The sequence below is a fragment of the Hylaeus anthracinus genome, unplaced genomic scaffold (assembly GCF_026225885.1).
Source record: "Hylaeus anthracinus isolate JK02 unplaced genomic scaffold, UHH_iyHylAnth1.0_haploid 11997, whole genome shotgun sequence".
In the NCBI taxonomy this organism is placed as follows: domain Eukaryota; kingdom Metazoa; phylum Arthropoda; class Insecta; order Hymenoptera; family Colletidae; genus Hylaeus; species Hylaeus anthracinus.
This window is the reverse complement of record NW_026534344.1, coordinates 13,135,708-13,152,402: the sequence shown is the minus strand read 5'-3', so window position 1 is coordinate 13,152,402 and position 16,695 is coordinate 13,135,708. Positions and strand designations below refer to the sequence as shown.

Genomic DNA, 16,695 nt, shown 5'->3' with positions numbered 1-16,695 from the left:
GAGTTCTTTTTAATATTTCTCCGTGTGAACAGGCCAATGTAAGGAGTGTAAGAACTTCAACTCCATGTTTGCGATCGTATCTGGTTTGGGACACGGAGCCGTATCAAGATTGCGAGGCTCATGGGAAAAATTGCCAAGCAAATATCAGAGGCTTTTCAGCGATTTGCAGGAATTAATGGATCCCAGCCGTAATATGAGCAAATACCGACAACTGGTGGCGTCTGAACAGACACAACCTCCCATAGTGCGTCATCACTTCGTTGCAAGTTTTCGAAATCACGGAATGCACGGCACTAAATATTTCATTTTTTTTAGATTCCATTTTACCCCGTAGTAAAAAAAGATCTGACGTTTATACATCTCGGCAACGATTCCAGAGTAGAAGGCTTGGTTAACTTCGAAAAGCTGAGAATGATCGCGAAAGAAGTGAGAACGTTAACGAACATGTGTTCTTCGCCTTACGACTTATCGATAATGTTGGAAAGAGGCGGGCAGCCACCTAGTTCCGCTATGGTCGCGTTGAATCAAATGACCACTGGCAATCAAGGTAACGCAATTAATATTTACGAAACCGGAATGTGATAGTTTAACCTATAGTTTATTCCTACTAACAGTATTACATTGTCCAGGAGGACAAACTGCGACCGTAAAAAGACGGAAAAAGTCGACCGCAGCGCCAAACCCAAAGAAGATGTTCGAGGAAGCGCAGATGGTCAGAAGAGTGAAAGCGTATCTGACGAATATGAAAGTGATAACAGACGAGGAACGATTACACGCTCTTTCCGTGGAATGTGAACCCCATGCAGGAGCTGTCGCAATTGCTGCGGCTGTACCACTAAGCGCAAGTAGAGGAAGAAGGCATCCTTCTCCTACTCTGTCAACTACAAGTAGCGCTAGCAGTACCAGTGAAGGTAGAAAGAGTATACAAGGTAAGATTTATTTATATCTGAATCAATCTACAGAGGTGTTATGGCGTAATACTATATCTCAAACTAGAGAGGTTAGGTCTTCGAATCGAACGATTAACCTCGTTCGTTTTAATATTTTTCTGTTTCCAGGTACAAAGTTTGGAGCAGCATCGCCACAAGCAGTGAGAAAAATGTTGGCGCTCTCCGATCCTCACAAAACACGTCCGTATCAACCTAAACACTGTCCACCATCACTTCCAGTGCCAGGGTTAGCCTTGCATTCCAGCGGTCTGGAGCCTAGTCCTGGTGCACCTAGGAGATTAGGATCTGGTAGCAGAGTTCCTATGCATGAGCGATCCCATAGCGATACTCCTTCCAGTTTACCACCACCTGTCGATCTCAGCGCTGAAAGTAGTAGCGTGACCAGCCTGAGCAATCTTCAACCGTTGAGAAAAACGTTGACCAGCGGTAAGTTCGTCGATTTTGATATCGAGAAAATGGTTCGAAACGAGATGTTGTCAATCGGTTCGACGCACATTACACACGTGAATACTTAACGATGTTACCGATTAACACTGTGTTCTTTATACATCGCTAGCTTTAGAGAACGAATCACCCATGGTGCTTCTTTCGTTTTATTTTTACCGTTATTCTCTCGCAAACACGAAAATGGTGGACACATCTCGTGAAGTACCATCGTGCACCTTCATTGCTCGTGACATACACTTGGTCAGGTCTCGCAATGAGATACTCTCATTTTATGCACGCTGCACAGCCGTTTACGCAATTCATAAATGTTCCATGTTATATTTAGCTTATCCATTTTACACGCATCTTGTACGCCGATTACCGTAGCTCGCGCTTCTTTTCGATCAATATTATCGTCCCGATTATACCACGGTTCTGATCCCAGGGCGAAGCACGTCTAGCTTCAATTTAGATCACTCTCCATGGGACATACGGACGCGTGAATTACATCCTCTACGGTTCTACTAAGACTTTCAGTCTTAACGTTACAGTCTGTTAATTATATCAATAGACGATAGTTTCAATTTTCGCAAACTATTTATTCCTTTACGCTTGAATCGAACAGTGATCTATCGTAGGTCACGAATTTGGATATATCGCTTCTGGGAATTCTAGCGATGTTCACTTTTCAGGACATGTTAGTCTGGTTAGGTTGGGTGATACGTTCGTTCGGATTTTTAAAATGTTTAGGCACTTACGAGCACCATTTTATGTCCTGATCTTGTTTGATAAGTAGTTTGTCGGGTAGACAGCTACACAAATCATCACTCACGTTGAAGAATAATAAAAATAACAAAATATATTGTTATATGCCAATAATTCTCACGATCAGTTATACTAGATGTACACACGTGGACTTGAGAACACGTGATAACCTGAATCAATTCGGTCAATTCCCGAAGATGATCTATTCTCATTATTCATCATATCATTTTTATATTTTTGAAAATTATTCAATTAAAAGAAACGTAACAAAAATTTACGTCATGTCTTGTTAATTAAAATTCGAACGAGCCTATCAACCGAGTCTGAATGCGATTAAAATAACATCTTCGACAGGCCGACACTGAAACTCAATTTATAGCTTCTCTGCTAGAAGTAGCTAACTAGTCGCTTACAGAAGGATCTCTGAGTAGGCGTGCATCGAAAAGCGAACGCTGTGCAACTTGATCGCGACGGAGACGAGAACTTTAGTCTCCCGAGTCTATTAGCGAGTGAGAGAGAGTGATCAGGGAGCTACAGGATTACGATGTTCTTGCGAGGAACTCGACCACTAATCTGATTAGATGATTAGCAGTTGGCGGGGGCGCAACAGGGCGAAACTGGGCTAGAATGCGTAGTGATAGAAGTGTCTTGGGGACGTGTGCGTAGGTTCGGTGACGAGCAGTGACAGTGGTCACAGTACACAGCTGGACAGCCACAGCGGAAGCAGCGTGGAAGCCGGTGGCAGTCCGCCGCCACCTCAAAGACGGCACTCCGCCATGCAAGGTACGTAACGAACTAGAGAAAACAAATCAAAATCAAACGAAAAAACCCACAGAAAAAAGCTCGTGCTCATCATACCTCTTCTTCTTCCCGTTGCCCGCTCCGTAGACCGTAGACTAGAAGGTAGAAGAAATGAAAGAATCTGGAGTGGTCCAGTAGATGGAAATTGATTGCAAACGAACGAATCGTCTTTTACTTCGTTTCGCCAGACCTTGAAACGTGTATCGAATGTCCTAAATGAACATAGTAACTGAACTCGTTTCGTTGAACAAGTTTTTTTTGGGGTGTTAAACGAGTCTTTGCTTGTGATCGCGTGATCGTGAAACCGTTGATATTCGAGAGGATCTGTTCAGTAGTGTGTGACATTACGTTTTGGTAGTCAGTAAACGAGAATGATTCATTGGAAAAGTGTGATATTTGTTGTACGCCTATCGACGACTACAAGTGGGTCCTTGAAAGAACTCTCACGTTTGTTTACCCCTTTTTTGTTTTTAAACTGAAGTCACTCGCAGGGTTCGACCATCAAGTTTACTAGAACGTTTTAGGTTTTATTATCCCTTCTTCGACGATGTAAGATATTTTTCTAAAAATTTGACACGAAAGTTGAAAATATTTTAGAAAAGTATTTTTGTAAAACGTTCGATTAAGCTTTATGCTTGAGGGGTTCCACGAATGACTCCAGCCTGTTTTTTTTTTAGTTAGAACGAGAAACCTTTTAATTATTTTTATTAGTACAGTCGCAGTCCGTTTTCCTTGAATCATTCGCCACGCGCGGATCCCGATAAGATTCTAACGTTAGAAAAAAAAAAAATAGTTCTATACGTATGTCCCATGGCCACTCATCTTCGTTCTCTCGTCTATGGTAGTTGAAAAACTCCGTGGAACTCGTGCTGCGTGACGCGCTCACTATCTTTTTTTTTTTTTTTTTATCGTTCCTGGTACATATTTTATTTATGATCGTTTAATCAAGCGTTGATAACGTAGGTAAACGTGCTTATAGTCGCTTGTATCACGGAGTTCCAGTTGCTTCAGTACATTTTATCGCTTCAAGCTTCTTACAGAGACTCGCTTCTTTACGCAAGGGGCAGTTCATGCATACGCATATGTATGTTACAGTGAAATCAGATGGTCGATGAACGTAAACAATTACTTGTGAATGTACACCATCGTTAAAGTGACCACTGAATGGGTACTACATAGTTATCTAATGTGCCTTTTGTAATATAGTCTCGAAGAATTTTCTTATGAATCTGAATTGTCACGTGTTGGTCAGTTTTTATGAACCAATCATTAGGAATCTTTGAAAAATCGAACCAAGACTATTGCTTATTGCTCATCAAAGGATTTCTAATAATCGTGAAAACTAAGCATGTCTAAAGCATAGCTGCAAGAAGATGGCACTTTATGCACCTCCAGCTTACAGTAACAAATAAAAATGTCAATTAAAAGATTCTTCTGACTCAATACATTAAATATAATTTGAATCCTAGGTAATAAACATAAAACATCGCTAGAAAAGGTATCATCAGTGAATGCGGGTATACATTAATTAGTAATCGATTACGTTCACTGTAAAATCCACTTTCGCTGCAACATATGCATACCACACTTCGATCCAATTCTCGCGACCTCTTTGCACTCGCGGCACTCACTCTAGGAATCTTCCTCCTTGGCAGAGAACTCGAGTCCGTTTCGAATCGAAAGAGACGTCCTTACGACGATTTTTTTTTATCGCGTCCCTCGCAACGATCCCGCTCAGGTACGCCACGTTACGGTGGTGTGCAGAAATTGTACATTTTGTAAAGAAACATTTCGTATGTGGCCTGTGTGTGGTGCAGGGTCTGTTATGAGAGGTGGCGCACCTCCGTTCCCTCACGCGGTAGCAGTGTTACCTCCGCTTCCTGCCAACCACAACCAGAATCACAACCACAATCATCATCATCACCACCACCACCACCACCACCAACATTATTACGATCATCACCATCACCAACCCCAAAATCCTCAAGGTGAGTCCGCGACTGTCTTGCCTGTCTTTGAGTTTCTTTCCTGCAACTGGGCTGAACTTCTTTTCGTAGAAAACTGTCCACTGTTGGTCGCGTTGCTTCCGGGATCTTGGCATGACTTGGTGACGGCGCCAATCCAATATTAACCCTTTCGAGGCTCGCGACTTCGTGTGATGGACACTTGCGAGCGTCGAGTTACGTTTTGGGGACTAAACATTCCGATACTTGGGAATTTATTCTGTCTAAGTGTCTGATAGTATAATAATAGTTTCACGTGTATGTTTTGAATCTTTTCATTAATTTAATCTTTGTTGAAAATTTGAAATCATACTTAAACAAAAAATAATAATAATTTAGCCTATCACCTTACTATATCCAGTAGAGCGTTAGAATGTCAGCACCGAAAGGGTTCAATCGTAAGATAAAAATCACACTAATTCCGAATGTCACGTAGGAGGGATGAGTACCTTGTTCGAATGCGAACTTTCACCGGAAGCAACGAATCTGGCTTGAGGCGTTCGTCGATATATCATATGCATCAGCTTACTCTGTTCTGTATATGAATTGCTTGCTCGAAGAGAGTTGACGCGCGCGCATGTTATAATAACAAATCACGTGAGTATAGTTGTCTGCTACGTGTGTCCGTGTACCGTACGCCTGCATTTGGAGCGTGTTGCATCATGTGTTGTGCCGTCTGCGATATATGTCTCGCGACACCTCAAGATTAACGGAGAACCGAGGATTCTTTTCAGGGTATACTAACCATGGTTTTCTGTGCTTTCCTTTTCTTGGGCAGATCTAGCGGTGAATAACAAGCGTTGTGTACTGTTTCTTCTTAAGAGTTCATCTCGAGCTCGACTTCTAAACGAGTACCACAATGAAATATTTCACAAATTTGAAAACATTCATGGGACCTTTGCACTTCTCTGAACTATTATACTAAAATTCGATATAATTAAGGAACACCATGCCGTTTGTGTTCTAGGGGTGCAACTACCCTTAAAGTTGCGAACAAGTGTATCTTTGATCTCTTGGAACATAAACGTCAGCCTATCAAAGAATATCGGTACTCTTATATTTTGTTCACTGCTTTAATGCGAAGTTTCACAAAAATTGGGGTGATTCGGCAGAGAGGGTTCCTTGCAAGGGTCGTGCTCGTTTGGAAGGGCTAATGGCGGTGTATTTGATGGTCGTCGGATATGGGCGTTGTTGAGAAGCGGAAAGGCGCGAGGGTGTGAGAGATCGAGAGAAGAGAGTCGAGGGTTTTCAGGTTCTACGGGATTAGGAGTAGGCGTGGGTCTCGGAGCACCGCCGGGACTTCCTCCCCAAGGAGCTGGCGCAACGATAATGACGACGATGACGACCGTGACTACCATGACGTCGATGACGACGATGCGTCCAGGAATCGGTAGCGCGCAGTGCCGTCAGCCTCCTGCGTACAAGGTCGCTGCACAGATGGCGAGGTTGCACAGGCTCGGCCGTGCTCACAGCCACGAGGGTGTTACCTACAGGACCGAGCACGAAGATGGTACAGAGCATATCACACTTGCTACGTACATACAGTCTCTACTAATTCACGTTTACTATATTCGTGTCTTTCTCGAATCTTTGTGGTCCACGAGGCTTGCGCTCCCTACCGCTACCAGTGATGGGAGGGATACCGAGTCGTTTGTATTGGGTGGAGAAAGAAAGATCAGTACCGAGGAAAAATCGCCAGGTTTTTCGGTCAGATGGCTTTAACGAGGCCTAGGACTAGTCGAAGACTGTGGAACTGTCCATCTATGGGAGTGAAGATTTGTCAGAAAATGGGGAGACTTCTTTTTATTTTTTAATTTGTAGATTGTGTTGCAATGTATAAATGGAGATGAAGTAGTTGAGATTTGTGTCAGAGTCTTTATTTGTAAACAAGAGTCACTTGAACATTGATCTCTATTTTATATAAAAGGTTTTATGTTTCAGTCAGTGATAAGGCGTGATTAAGATTTTCGAGATAATCGTGGGGTGTACTAATTTTCGTGATGTATATTTTTCGTTACCCATTATGCAAAACTGATCTCTCCTTCTCCATATAATACTAACAATAGTAAAGTTTGATAATTAAATTCGTACTACTTTGGTGGTACCATGAGTATCATTGACTCCTGTTACAATGAACAAGGTCTGTATCAATCCCATCACTAATTATCGATAATGCACGGAGGAAAATGTTATTCGCATTTTTTTATTTTGGCAGCATTTTTTGCTTACTTGCCGCGTGACGTTTTACGGATATTTTTGGGTGTTTTTTCGCTTTGTCTTCTCAGACGTGTGCATAATGGCGTGTCATGAATATTTTTAAACGTCTCAATTAAAAGTTATCTTTAAAGTTAGCAGTCCTCACAAGGATGAAATGCTATGTATGTTTTAGTAAATTTATATGTTTTTTAATAATAGTTCAAACAATTTTAATGATATAATATATGCATCAATTTATTTCTTTTTAATTTTTACTTTGATCTTAGAGATCAATTTTATTTTAATAATGTGTGTGTTACTTTTATAGATTTATTGATTATTAAATTACTTAGTCTTGTAGATTACTTCGAGAAATATAAATTTGTTTCTTCTTCAAGTTGTAGGTAAAATAATAACAAAAAGAATTTTGAATGGGGCCCATAACGAAGATTTTAAAAGTTAATTAACGTAGTAAATACTTTGGTATACCCCCAAAAAAATTACTCTTGAAATATGTCACGTCTGAAACGGTTAATTGTGCGTACAAGATTACTTTTTTTTTTTTAAATATAACGCTGTTCTTTACGAATTCCATCATAAAGCGTTTTCTAAAAGGTGCTTTAGGAATATGATCTTTTACAAGTAAACACGAGAGATAACGTCTTTAGTATCCACCACGACCATGCTGCCAGGCATATCTGATTATAAAAAACCAAAAGCCTAAAGTCTCTCTTGGAAAACCCTTTACTTTATCTCTCGATAACATTTTTCACCGTGTCAATATCACGGCAACATCTACTCAACATTCCAATTCGATTACTCGAACCGTAGCAAAAAATTCAAGTTTTCGCAAAGTGAAACATTGAAAAAATTCACCGTGGAGTCTTCTTTACTCCGATGGGATGAGCTTACGCATCAGAATACACTCTGATCTATCTAGCTACATTTGAGAGAGCTCCTCGCGTGTGTCATTTAAGTACAGTGTATGTATGAACGATCCGAGGTAGAATCTGCTGCTGTTTGTCGCTCGATGTACATGTTTCGATAAACAGTCCAGCACGAACATGTAAATAACGATACAACCGCATTTCTCACTTGTACATTCCGCAAAGTTGCCTGCTCGTAACACGTTTGTGTATGCATAACTCGTGTTTTTTTTTCTGTTTCATTTATCCGTGTGAGCATCGTTCGACGCGCACTCGCTCTTACGCATATAATACGCATCACATAATCGAATTAGCCGTCTGCATCCAATGAATTGCTACACGTGATCGATGTTCGTGCACCCGCTAGAGGCTTGCAGCAAATTATACGTGCCATTTCCCACAGATTGCGGATTACTCCCTCGGCGTTGTTTCGTTTTCCACTTGTCGTGGCATGTCGAGCTTGCTTGCGTTCATTCTGCACGTCGCACACTCCACGACCCCCGTTTTACTTTATTCCTTTTTTTTTTTTTTTTTTTTTTTTTAACCAAATATCTCTCGATGGAACACACGTTGACGTTTACAGTAAGTTACTCAGAGATGAACCGTTGGATAGATGTACCCCCACATCTCTAATCGAAGGACTCCAGTCTACTTTGGGGGATTCGTTCTGGTCTAGTAGTCGCTGATACTGTAGTTTCCGTACGAATTTTATAACCATGCATTAGTAGATCGCGTTTCCTGTGAAATTCGTTACATGTAAAATCGATCCTCCATCAGTGGGGTGGAATTTTCATTTCTCTCCATCTTTAGATAGACCAGACTTAGCGGTAGCAATTTTACGTACACTTCTCTGTTCCCTGTTACGGTACATTAGGCTCTGAGTAGAAGAAGACGATTGCAAGCTGCGAGTCCCGCTAAACGCCTTCCTTGATTACTTATTTAAAACGAATACGCAGGTATCTCGTCGTCAGAGTGTTAAGATTCAGCCAAGGTAGACGACAGTCGGCAGAGCACCGTCTCACGATCGATGAAACCTCTTCCGGTCGTTGCTGACCCGATCGCAATTTTTTCAGACGATGAGGACGCCCAAGTGTCGGCGGTTTAAACGATCCACCACGCTGGGAACGCCGATCCTTGCTTAGGGGGCAATCCTTCGTCTCGTCAACTACCTCTTTCGGCGAAAGGAATAGGACACCCTCGTCGTCGCGTCACGTGACGAGTTGGAGCCATTCCTCGGGAAAGAGGAATCGCCAGGATTTACGAAACTCGCATCCCTCGTCTCGAGATAAATTTTGAGAAGGGAAGGGTTACACAGGGACGAACAATTGACACGCACAGTGCTTTCGACGGTAGCTTGTCGAGAGATCGGGTCACCTAATTCTAGGAATTACGGGGAAACGCGCTTCCAGGACTGCAACCAAACGAAACAGACACCTCGAGAATTTCGGAAGAGCGTCAGGAGAATAGCACGAGTATCGAGGACGTTGAGATTCGGAGAGGCCGAGAAACGAAAAGACAAAGCAACTTTTCCAATCAGACTGAGAGGGGAGACGAGCTCCTCCGAGTTTCGATATCGCAGGGACTAGAGCGCAAGAACGGTCATAAGTAATATTCTATATAAATGTGTAATAAATCGAGTCCAAAGATGTTATATATACCGCGTATCGCCGCAGGGAGTACGAATGACAGCGTGTCCTGTATTATATACTTTTTAGGCTAATATCCTCCCCAACGCTCCCCATTCGTAGCATAAGTATATAAGTTGGTGTACATAGCGTAGCGTTAATCGTAGTCTTTAACCGAGAGCCGAGGAAGAATGTGACGCGAAAGAGGAAACTCACAGTGCAAATCGAATTTAAGCGCCAGAGGATTCGAAGTGGTTCAGCCTAACGACACTGATTGCAGGTTTAACGTCGAAAGTTCTGTTTTATTTTTATTTTTATTTTCTTTTTTTAATTTGTACACCTGCCAGGGTTGCAAACAAATAATTCCAATTGTCGTGCTCCGAGCTATTTTGCTGCTAATTTTTCGCGGTGAAAATTGTACGACCTGGCAGGGTTCGAACCATTTTTTATTTCGATCCGTTGTTCGATCGTCAGCGGCGCGTGACGCGTGACGCAGAGATACGGAAATCTCGCATCGAAACGGCGATGCGATTTTACGGTTTATGCGGTTCGATGTGTGCTGATTTTACTGTTGACGCGATCAAGTACAAAGTATTTTTCAAAGACCAACGCCGTTGCAAGAGGGTACGACCGAAAGTACTGCTCCTTGGCTTTTGGTGTACCGTCTAACCCTGTATTGCATTGAATTGTAGAATATCTTTAGAAAGAGATATCCTTGAACGTTTAACATCTCTGATATCGTAGATGGAGCATGTGCTCGGTAAAACGCTTTCTAAAAGAAGGAAGACTATAGAAAGACAGAAAAGACCAGGGATCTCATTTAAATTATTGAATTATAGATCTGCAGCTCCAGCTACTTGCTAATTCTCTATGCCAGAAGAGTTTATATAATAGGTTCTGAATGAACGTTGATGATGAAATGTAAACTATAATTTGTATCGAACTTAGCTTTCCTGGTGAAGAATGATACGTGCAATTATTTATATCTCTATAATTATTGTGATCTTACGCTTAATGTTTTATACGTTACAATGAGAACCTGTTTGCTAAACACATTAATTCAGAGGGGAGTCCTTCCCCGTATTAGTAAAGAGATGAAATCAGTCTTTGACAATATTTATGTGTAACTTTAAATCCAAACTCTATAGAGGGTTAATTAATTCAGCGATGTGTAAACAATCGACAAGTAGTGCAGTAGGGGGTTAAGACGATATGAGTCGGAGTGGCGCTCTTAGGCGAGTCTGAATAGAAAGTGACAAATATCGATGAGAAAAAATTCCAATGGCGAACCGCGGCGCGCGAGTCTTCGTGAAAAACGAATAAACACAACAAGGTATTAGCGTTTCAGGATACGAGATCGAAGTAAAATATCTATATGCATCGCGTATGCTCAACTTATTTTTACTGACTATACTACGGAAACGAATTTTAGATCTGGTGTAACTTATATCTCGACACTCTCGATTTCGCCCTGTTCGCGAACGAGGTGATGGAACCTTTGAATGCTATTCGTCGAACTCATATTTTCCGAAATTTTATCAGTATCACGGTACGTTTTAGTTTTATATAAATATATAGAAATATATAAATATAAATATATCTGTATGTATAATCCGCGCCCGTGCGAGCGTGCGAGGAGACCTGGATGATATCCGCCTCTTTGGAGAAAGGAGAGAGGCGAGGTGTCGACAAGGCGGAGGCGCGCGGCTGGTTTTATTATCGATATCAAGTAAATAGGTTTTTTCTTCGCCCATTCGACTTATCGTATTGTAACAGCGCTGTAAACAGTCATAATTCTCGTCCATTTGTGCAAGAAGCCTCGAGTCCTTTATCGACGAGTACTTAACGCTTTATCTACCAGACTATTAAGATACGAATACCGTGGATTGTTCGTCGAATTCTCTGTCATTTTCGAAGAAGACCTAGAAGAAGTACTTCCGGGATGTATATTAATCTGGGCTTGCATCAATTTATGCAAAGCCTCGTCCGTTTCCTGAAACCCAGTATTGTAAGATGACAACCGAAAAGCCTGTAATTAAAAAGCTTAACGGATGGACTTCCGGTAGATAAAGCGTTAAGGAGAGCTGTAATTCACGCGCGGAAGAATGCATAAACCGCGGTCAGTCGAGGGGACCTTCGAAGGCGTCTCTCGCGAAAGGATCTGCCAAACGAGGATCAGCACGGTGCTTTCTCTCCTCGAACGTTCAAAATTTGTTCAAAATCGTGTAAAAAATTTGCTCAAGAGTTGAACGTTCAACGTTTGCTGTCGACATTCCACTGTGTCTTGCCGTGAATCGTGGCCAACATGCTTCCCCCCCCGCACGAGACTCGTCTCCCAGCGTGCGACAGACTGCTCTCAGATATTAATCATACCGCGTAACCCTGACCGAAAGGCATCAGATGTCCTCGAACACCGTGCTGATCTTCTCGCGCGGTCTGTCTAATGGGAAACGATTGGTCCAACTCGATCCCGCGACGCAACCGTGGATCCATCGACATTTACTTGCATATTCATATTAATATCTCTTTGTACATATCCTAACGACTTTTAAATATTATTACTTCAAACGTTCTCGAAGGAACACTTTATAAAAATCATTATATTCAGCGTTCATCGATTAAGATTCCTCGCGAATTCGAAGCGTAGAAGGCAAAACAAAACGAGCAGATCTGAAAAAAAAGACCTCTTTTCGTGTTTTCTTTTCTCTGTTTGCATTTTCTTTTTTCTTTTCTTTTTTTTAACCGTTAAGAGATCACCCGTTTCGCTTTACTCCATTCGAACTGGTTCTCCGAGCTCTTCCTTTTTGTACCTTCGGCTGAAGCGCAAGAACACGATCCATTCCAGGCAGCATTTACCATATGCCTTTTGCGAATTGGCGCGAACCAACCGTTCCTCTTCGAGGTTTCGTCGAACAGTAGATATCCGAGAACCAGTCGAACGCTTTCACTTATTGGTCACGCCGATCGCATCGTGGAAAATCTTGCTTCTGAACGTGGCGACTAAGCGTAATATTCCCACACCGTGTTCACAGCGAGCAATAATCTTTAAACGCTCGAAACGGGAGCACGGCGAACCCTCGAAGAGGAACGGAAGCGTTCGCGCGCTGGCAAAACGGAGCGAGCTGATTAGTTAGTCCTTGAATCGCTGAAGCTCGAGCCCTTCTTCCCCTAATTTTATGGAACGATCCACCTTGTAGAGCAGAGATGGGTAAGAGTTTTATTCGGACAACAGATGACGAATAAAAGTTGTTCGAATGCTTTTGCTAGAGAGCTTACAAAGACGAATTTATGTTGCTTGTAATGTTTGTTCGATTGAACTTTTATTCATTCAGCATGAAATATTCGATTGTAATTTTTATTGCACGTGTAGTTCGTCTTTTATTCGTTATTCGAAGCGTTCGAATAAGAACTTTGCCCATCTCTGTCAGGTAGAGTTTGTGTAATGTGAGCGTGAGAGAGAATGTTTATCTAAGAGAGAGAAATGTGGACAAGCCTTCAACTTTCTTCTTCCACGAGTCCCCCTCCCCCTGACTTCTTTTATTTTTATTTATCCTCCTTCCACTTTCTCTCCTGTTGTTTTAATTATTTATAAAACTTCGAGACGGAACGACCGCAAGAACAGCGGTCCTGCGAGCAACACGAAAGCAGGAGACTTTTTGTATTTAATTTGTTTAATAAAACTTGGATCATAGTACAACATTCCGACTGGTTTGGTTTCGAGAACACTTTTCGTCTCGAGTTACATATACATACATATATATATATATATATATATATATATATATATGTGTGTGCGCTCTCTTCGCCCCCGAGCACGCGGGGGGGGGGCCCCCCCCCCCCCATCTCTGTTACAGTTTCGTCGCGACGAAACGAATAATGGGACAAAACAGTACAAACGAAAATGAATAATTTAAAAGAAAAATAAGAAGCGAGAAAGTTAGGCGAGCGAAGTTCTGCGCGAACACATTTGTTATGAACACTTACCTTAGTTTTGTACATACGTAATCGCGCGTGAAACGCGCGCTCTTCGTGTTTTCACTTGTTTTCTTCTTTCGACATGTCTCCGAGTACGGTGTGTGTCGTTGACCAGATAATTTAATGTCTTTTTTTTTGTTAAAGAGCACAGAGACGAAGCGAAGAATTGAATAGATCTAGAAACTAGAAACGCCGAGCAATAGCGGCCACTGTAATTGCTTTGATCGTTCGAAAGAAGTACTTCAATGTTTTATTTGGCTACTAATTAGGAAGACAGAGCAGTTGGATCATAGTTTTTATTTTTAATGATCTTTTTATTTGTTGGGCAATCTATGTTCGTACAAGATCCGATACAAATTACTTGTTTTTTTTTTTTGTAATATATTCACTTTTGTGGAAAGTTTATTCGAACTGCATTTTATTATTCAGTCACACGTAGCTATTTATTGTTCTGGTGTTTCTTTACAGTATTATTTTTACGTCATCAGAATACGAACTACATCTACTTTCGTAATCTTGAGATATTAGTTGTTGGTTTAGCATGTTTTATTTGGAAGATTTGATGCAGTCTTTTACGAAGTCTTGTCGGTTTGAAATGTTAGAAACTGTGTTTTACGTGATATTTTATTTATGCGTCGTGTAAACGTAACGAAGATCATGAAGTTAATTAATTTTTAGTTGAGACAAGATTGTTGCATTATGTGAACAGCGGACGTGGCCAAGTAAAGGGTTAATAAATAGTATTTTTATAAGATTTCTCACGATATGGATATACGTTAGAAATTTCGATGGTCAATGAGAGATACCGTGCGTAAGAGAAGAACCCGTGGGAACGAAACTGGTGGTGATACTACTGCTACTATTTTGTACGATACAATGTTTTTGTATATCTGTCTACCGTATGTATAGGAACAAAGTCTACCAATTATAATAGGTGGTTAAAATTGTATCGAACACGTATTAAACAATTTGTAGCGTGATGGACACAAGCTCCAGTTGTATTTACCAAAAGTCACACATAGATGTTGTTCCCATTAATGTACACCTGTAAAATCCCTGTCGAACAATATATAAGCTACTAAAGAATTGGTAAAGAGTTTAGTGTACTTTATTCGTGGACCATTCTTTGAGATATTCGTTAAGTGTCCAATAAGACACTTGGGACTTTAACAGTTAGAATAATATGTTTTCCTTAATGAAACTTGAAGAAAATCAGACACTGTAATTTAAATTACAGTAGTGTTATTTGGTATGTTTTTCTAAGAGTACAATGTTTGAGTAATTCATTCTTGAACTAATGCCTTTTTGCATTTGCATAATGCTCGATGCTAACGGTGCCTGGTAACGAACGTAACAGTTAATGAGCATCGATGACTCTTCTCACAATGAACGCTACCTGAAACTGTAAGTTTTCTCTTTTCCCTCTAATTGTCTGTTACATTAACGGTTATTTTAGTAAGAGCAGTTACTCTACACCAGTGGTACGCAATCTTCTTCGTCTCTAAATAAACAAGGTAAGTAGCTGAACACGGTAATTAAATTTTAATTAACATTAAGTGTGATTATAGAATGTAGTCAAGTACGCAAGAAAAAATTTTTGTTTCGCGTAGAAGTTTACATCAAAGGGGTGAAATCAACCCTTAAAATTTTAGTGGTATTTTAAGGGTAACCTTGTAAATACAAGATAGAGTAAAGCTGTAGATATATATATATATATATATAATTTATTTTTACCATGTATAATAGCGGTTTATTTTTGTACTTCAATAATTCTTCATAATTACATTATGGAGGTCTAAATGAATGTGTTAGATGGTTTTGTCGACTGAAATTTAAGAGAATTAAATTCCCATCTACTATTAATGAAGTTTTTCTGCATATTCTATTATCTATTATTTGCTATATTACATATATACATTCGAACTTCCCTCATTTATGGGGCGCCGATTGGTATCGCCATCTCGCGGCCAATAGGACGAACTAAAATTTCGACCTTTGGTCAGCGCCTCTATCGGGAAAACGCCCAAGTTTGTCGTCGAATAGTTCCTTTTTTCATCGCTAGATGGCGCTTTTTGTAAATCTGCATACCGACATTAATTAAATTCACAATATCTCTTTTATTACAACTATTAATGAATTTGCAATCATACTACAAGCTTCCTTATATTGAGATCTATCTGAGGAAACGATTCTTTTTGTTGTTATTTGCTGCAACAAACTTTTTTTAAAGAAACTGGTTTCAACTCATGATGGTAACTAGCTAGAACTATCTTTTTAGCAAACTTAAATGCTTCCCAGGCTTCTCTGTTGACGGTATAAGTTAGCTGCCAATTTGTAGTCTGTGTGCCAATGTTTATTTGTTTAAATTAATGCATATTTACATAGAAAAAACGAAAAATATAAAATGTTGGTAAGCAGATTTACAAAAAAGCGCCATCTAATGATTAAAAAAAGAACTATTCGGCGACAAACTTGGTCGTTTTCCCGATAGAGGCGCTGACCGAAGGTCGAAATTTTAGTTCGTCCTATTGACCGCGAGATGGCGATACCAGTTGGCGCCCCATAAATGAGGGAAGTTCGAATATGTATACCTATGCAATTGAAAAAATCGATAAAATATGCAATATAACGGATAATAAATAATAGAATATCCAGAAACGTTTCGTTAATAATAGACGAAGACCTAATTTCATTCAGTTTCAGTCTATATAGTCCCCACGCATCTATTTAGAGGTACATAACAGGCAAATTCAGTTATGCAACATATCCACGCTCGAAAATGGAAGCTTGTTTAGATTATCATGCCACAGCATAGCTACAGGTTCGCAAATGAAAGTTAAAACTGTCTCGCAATTAAAAGTGTCCTGTTATAGTGATTGTGTCAGAATTACGGTCACAAGTCCGTGATCAAAATACAAATGATTGTATTGTACATGCTATTTAGGTTGATTCTTTATGAATAGATATCTCGGTTAGTATCAATTACATTGAAAATGTTCATACAATATAAAAGTTCCTGAATTTCATT

General features: G+C 40.4%; 1 protein-coding gene across 8 annotated transcripts in view; it reads left to right on the top strand.

The window, feature by feature from the left end:
* Nucleotides 1–13,391, top strand: part of LOC128889200 (rap guanine nucleotide exchange factor 2-like) — a 202,697-nt gene extending 189,306 nt beyond the window's left edge. For 4 of the 8 annotated variants that reach the window (XM_054146615.1, XM_054146619.1, XM_054146617.1 and 1 more), the window contains 8 exons: nt 33–244; nt 316–547; nt 615–929; nt 1,059–1,376; nt 2,808–2,924; nt 4,760–4,930; nt 6,198–6,455; nt 9,141–13,391. In XM_054146615.1, coding sequence (XP_054002590.1) covers nt 33–244; nt 316–547; nt 615–929; nt 1,059–1,376; nt 2,808–2,924; nt 4,760–4,930; nt 6,198–6,455; nt 9,141–9,172 — 1,655 coding nt within the window. In that variant the 3' untranslated portion in view covers nt 9,173–13,391. The remainder of the gene's footprint in view (nt 1–32; nt 245–315; nt 548–614; nt 930–1,058; nt 1,377–2,807; nt 2,925–4,759; nt 4,931–6,197; nt 6,456–9,140) is intronic. The other 4 variants (XM_054146616.1, XM_054146618.1, XM_054146620.1 and 1 more) reach the window with 4 other exon arrangements.
* Nucleotides 13,392–16,695: the final 3,304 nt, after the last annotated feature.